The sequence below is a fragment of the Lupinus angustifolius genome, unplaced genomic scaffold (assembly GCF_001865875.1).
Source record: "Lupinus angustifolius cultivar Tanjil unplaced genomic scaffold, LupAngTanjil_v1.0 Scaffold_51_147, whole genome shotgun sequence".
Taxonomy (NCBI): Eukaryota; Viridiplantae; Streptophyta; class Magnoliopsida; order Fabales; family Fabaceae; genus Lupinus; species Lupinus angustifolius.
The window spans coordinates 1,283-7,072 of NW_017722573.1; the positions used below are offsets into that span (position 1 = coordinate 1,283).

At 31.4% G+C, this 5,790-nt stretch overlaps 1 protein-coding gene across 1 annotated transcript; it reads right to left on the reverse strand.

Annotated features, from left to right (window-relative positions):
* Positions 1-498: 498 nt before the first annotated feature.
* On the reverse strand, positions 499-4,159 carry LOC109339043 (glycerophosphodiester phosphodiesterase GDPD1, chloroplastic-like). Its single transcript, XM_019576406.1, has 8 exons — positions 4,042-4,159; positions 3,313-3,333; positions 3,023-3,189; positions 2,653-2,710; positions 2,113-2,396; positions 1,628-1,723; positions 1,344-1,540; positions 499-927 (listed from the first exon to the last, which is right to left on the reverse strand). The coding sequence occupies exons 1-8, from the start codon at positions 4,115-4,117 to the stop codon at positions 693-695; spliced, it is 1,134 nt and encodes a 377-aa protein (XP_019431951.1). The 5' UTR covers positions 4,118-4,159; the 3' UTR covers positions 499-692.
* Between the last annotated feature and the right edge of the window lie 1,631 nt (positions 4,160-5,790).

The window sequence follows — 5,790 nt, forward strand, 5'->3', positions numbered from 1 at the left end:
CAATGTAGAATCATATATTGGAATGCATGGTTACATGCAATGCAATGTTTTGCATGTTTTTTTGTGCTTATTGGAAGAACAATGTAGAGACATATGTTTGAATGCATGGTTATATGCAATAAATGAGTATACAATGTTTTGTTTGTGTGTGCTTATTGGAAGAACAATGTCCTTGATCCTTCATGCATTCGCAACACCCTTTACACACTAGAAGTTGTGAGATTTTTTCAAATCGCCAAGACATCTAGGCCTCACATTTCTCCAGGTTGGTGTTTGTGTCCCCCTTTATTCCATTTTTTGATGATGCATACCGATGGACCAATAAAAAGACTCTGATCAACTTTTTTTACTTTATGTAAAAATTTCTTTTGATACTTAGAAAAAGATTTACATGCCAAAAGACAAGAAGAGATATAAAGCCAAATTTATTCACAACTATCCAAAAATGAAATTTTACGCTTGATAAATGATGGAAATTATCAAAAGGACCTAATAATATTGCTTACATACATAATCACTCTCTTTCCTTCATCCCCTCAAGTTATAAAAAGAAAATTTATGTATAGGGATTAAGGTTTCATGCTACCATATATTTCATAAAAAATGGAAAACAAAGCCCATGAAATAAGAATTCTAAAGCCTATCAGTGTGAAGGACATATCAACTAAAATCTATATAGAATGGTTTTACTTTCAAATATGTATCAACTGTGGAATGAGCTTCAAAAGAAAAGATAGCTCCAAATGAGAAAATTTAGGCTTAGAATGCAATTGCAACTTTCCCACCCCTTTAGTCAAAACCTCTTCATCAACAACCATTGTTGATGTTATCAAATTTGCAATTGTCTCTGTTATTTCTTGGACCAAATCCACTATTACCCCATCAATTCCCATTAGATGTTGCATGTAAACTGCTTCTAAAACAATGCAGTATTGTCAAACAAAACAAAACATTAGTTACTAAACTACATTCAACAACAAATTCTAAGAGGGAATGAACAAACAGACAAAAACGCATGCATAGCATCATTGATTTAAATTTCAGACTGCATCACCTGATGCAGCCGCAATATTGCGGTTGTAGTAACCGTTGCAACCACATCACACCATAATTGCGATGTGATTCTGAATCACAATGATGAGGCCACATCGAGCTGCATCGGGACGCATCAGGACACATCAGGACACATCTGGATGCATTAGGACACATCAAATTCGAAAATATCTTTTTAATCAAAAAATAATTCACACCGCAACGACCGCAATAGTAGTAACCACAACTGTTACCATAATCCCAACTGTAACCACTATTTAAAACATTCTATAGAATAAGACAATACATACTTTAATGATCCATATGTAATGAGAGAAATCTCAGACTCCTTGATCTTAGTTACTACTCCAGGATTTATAAATACCCCTTTAATCTCCGTGACAATTCCTTGCAACCCATTCTCCAAACAAAGCTTCAAAGCCTCCTCCAAAGAGTTTCTTTTTTCATCTTCAAAGATTTCACATCCTTCATTTGTCAGGAAGAATACCTAGTACAACACAAACCAACATATTAGAACAAATAAAAGCATTGTCTCCTTCAAAATTTCAAGAAATAAGGGTTATATTCAACTTACAGGGTATGAGCTTTGCAGTTTCTTAATAATTGATGCAACATCTGGCTGGAAAGTTGAGAAAATAATTGGTCTGTCTTTGGCAAGATCAAACACAACCTGTTCCACAATGTTAATTAATGTAAGATGTGTACCTTTTGTTACAAAGTAATATCCATATTCTAGTAGTGTTATTTGAAGACTCAAGAGTTGACATTGAATGGTGGCAACATCTTTTTAAGAAAAGGAAGAATGGAATGGTCTTACAAAAAAGATTCATACTTCCTTTTTGATGTACAAATCAAATTACACTATTCATATTCGGGTTTTGCTAACCATTGTTAGTGCTTAAGCAATTACTGATGGTGTAAAGTAAATCTTGGAATGTGTTTCTTACATCGAGAAAACATTTAAGTATTTTCATGACTTCGGTCTTTTGTTGCTTAGCTATTGCATTAAGGATAATGGTTAGCAGATCCCTTCGTATTAGTCTAATGTTAAAGTTTTACCTTTAAGATTGCTTTAAGAACATGGGCAAGATAATCTTGGTCGTAGAGAATGTGATCATCAAATTTCAACTCTATTTTAAAACCTAAAGAAGGTTCCACCTTGAGAAAAGCTTCTTCAAGTGTACAACGTGGGTCATCTTTCTCAACTTCCCATTGGACTATTTTCCCATCCTTGGTTTTTCTGTCCAAAACTTTTCCATCCTTTTGACCCTCTCTTTGAGGACCATAAGCAAGGAGCTCAAACAAACACAACTCTGTGATTCTCTTCTCAAATACAATACCATGTAGAAGAAAGTTCCAAAATGCACATTTATAATCAATAACAAAAGATATTGTCAATATCCACTTTGGCCCATTTTCGGGTGTAACAATTTGATTCTAAAAGAGTAAAAATTCAAATTATACTCAAAGATCGGGCATGTATGCTAGAATAGTCTCCATCAATGATAAAAAAAACTATTTTGACTCACATTTGATATCTTTCGGGAATACTCTATAAAGGATAACACAAGATGGTAAAGGGTTGATGTGAACTTACATTTTCTTGTGAGAGGATGAAGTAATCATGGAAAATGACTAGGCAATCATCATTTGTCACCTACAAAAAAAACACTTTTGCTTTTAACTTTCCTTGTCTTTTCCTTTTCCACATTCATTTTTCACACTTCCAATTTTTAAAGTAGAATTATCAAACTTTCATATAGAAAAACTCACTCATAACAGTAGAAACCAATCAATACTGATTCAAGTAAGCAAAGGTCAACAAATTTGACACTGACCAAAATTATTAAAACCCATGAAAAATAAATCATTTACAGAAAAGAAAAAACCCCAATTGAACTCTAAGGACAAAATAGGAAACCAAGAAAATTGAATACTTAGGAAACTAGCACAACATACGAATCCTTACTTGAACATCAAATTCAATGAAATCAATAGGAAAATTAGTTGCAGCATTAAATGACATAATTGAATTTTCCTTAATAGCTCTCATTCTTCGATCAATTGATTGCAAAGCATTCATGCCATGTGCCCTATGTCCAATCACTACAAACTTAGGTACCTTCAACTCTACCCCTGATCATATTAAAAAATCAATCATACGAAACATTCATATAACCATGTACAATAATGAACATGAAAATAACAATTAATGCATTATGAAACTTCTAAATGAACAAAGTCGATAGATATTGTTACCATTTGAAAAACAAGGACTCTCTTGGACAATATCAAGAGAAAGGATATATGAAACATGAACAACTTTAAGAGCCATAGTGAAAAAAAGAGTGTTAGAGAAAGAAGTGAAATTAGGTATTAACAAGAAATTGATGTACATAGAGAAAAATGTAATGGGTGTGGGTATTTATTGTTAAAAAAAGAGTTCGTATTGCAATTTTCTTGTATTATTTTTCTCATCCTAAAAAAAAACCTTTGCATGAGGATTCAACACAACATTAAACTATTAGATTAGGATGATGAACACTTGTCTGTAATGGTGTGTTATTCCCTCTCTAGTCGGCTTATGATAGGGAGTGGAACACTACCCGGGACAAGGTGATCTCTATCGATTAGATCAACTGACTTGTTTATTTTTTTTGAAACCGATGAAGTAAGAAAAGAAATATAAGGATCCTTATTTGAACATCAAATATATGAAATCAATAAGAAAATTAGCGGCAAAATTAAATGACATAATTGAATTTTCCTTAATAGCTCTCATTCTTCGATCAATTCAATGCAAAGCATTCATGCCATGTCCTCTATGTCCAATCACTACAAACTTTGGTACCTTGAACTCTACCCCATATCATATTAAAAATTCAATCATAAGAAACATTCATATAACCATGTACAACAATGAACATGAAAATAAAAATTAATGTATTGTCAAACTTCTAAACCAACAAAGTCGATAAATATTGTTACCATTAGAAAAACAAGGACTCTCTTGGACAATATCCAGAGAAGGGATATCTGAAACATGAACATCTTTAAGAGCCATAGTGAAAAAAGAGTGTTAGAGAAAGAATAGAAATTGGGTATTAACAAGGAATTGTTGTTGTTGAGAAAATTTTAATGGGTGTGTGTATTTATTATGAAAAAAAGAGAAAGGTGTTTTGGCGTTGAATATTCGTGGTCTTAGTGTCTTAGTTATATGCTCTTGATATTCTCATTCCTAGCTATGTTTTGTCAACGTCCACCTCTTAGTCAATCATGCATAAGGATGGCAACGGGCACGGGTAGTAGCTACTCGCTACCCATTTCCCGTTTAAAAATAGGAGAGCATTACTCATACTCGCCCGTACCCGTACGGGTACCCGTGTGCAGGTATTCACTGGTATTTCTGGTTACTCGCGGGTTTCCTATATTATAAATCAATTTTTAATTTTTTACATTTATTATGTTTCAAATGAGATGAAGCTTAATTATTTTTGTACCTTTTGATTTAATATTTGGCAAAAATGCTAAATTTATTGGTGTTTTCTATTTGTGTGCTTTTTTGTTCTCATTTCCTTAACAAGAAGTATATATTTTCTTTGTAAAACATGTATGTTTCTACACATGTAAAAAATTTGTAGGGTGTTTCACCATCAAACTCAATAAAATATGTAAACAAAGTAAAAGGAAAAAATGTACATAGTATAATGAATGTTAGAATATTGTACTTTTTATTTTAATTAAATATAATATATTAAACATATAAATAACGGGTACCCGCGGGCACGGGTACCATAATACCCGTACCAGCCCGTATGTACTATGTGTATTTTTAAAAACTCATTTATAATACCTGTTGGTACTCGTTTGTGACCCGTACCCGTGCCCTTATGGGTTTTACCCGCGGGTACCCATGGGTACAGGTTTTTTTTTTGTTATCCCTAGTCAATCAGGATACTTATCAATCAACTATTCTTAATTCTTATCTATTCAGATTTAATTTTTTTTACTTATTCAATGTTTAATATTATGTATAATATAGTCTGAGTATAAAGATTTATATACAATTGATGTAATACATATTTTATTTTTTATTAGTTTTATTTAATTGCTAACGATGATAAAGTATGAATAGTTAATAATATAGTGAAAGTGTAAGTGTATGAATGAAGATAAATTCTCTCATTTTTATGTCCTATTGTGTTCCAATCTAATTAAAAGTTGTCACCTACATAAAAAGAAAAGGAAAAAAAATTATATATTATTTGGTGAGATATAATTGGTTTGAGATGAGGACATAGATTTTTGGGAAGAAGATCTTGGTTCATAAATGTATATATCTTTTTCTACTCAACTTGATCTTTCTATCTTCTTTTTTCAAACAAAATATATTTCTTAATCAATCAATCAAATTATTAAATGTCAGATAAAATGGTTTATTTGTCATCCATAATTTTAGTATGAGAATAAATATATACATTAACAATATTAGAGTTGTATATATTATCAGTTTTCTATCTGCCATTCCTTTTTTGTCAATTCTTTAAGAAAGTAGTAAAAATGAATAATGGATTAAGTACTAATTATATTTAAATTTTTACACTAATAGTATATAGATACTATTCTATATTAATATTTGATGTAAAGTAATATATTTTTGTTCACAATCTAGAAACGATATGAGTTCACTTTACGCTAATATACCATACATAAAAATGATAGTCGAGTCTCACATTC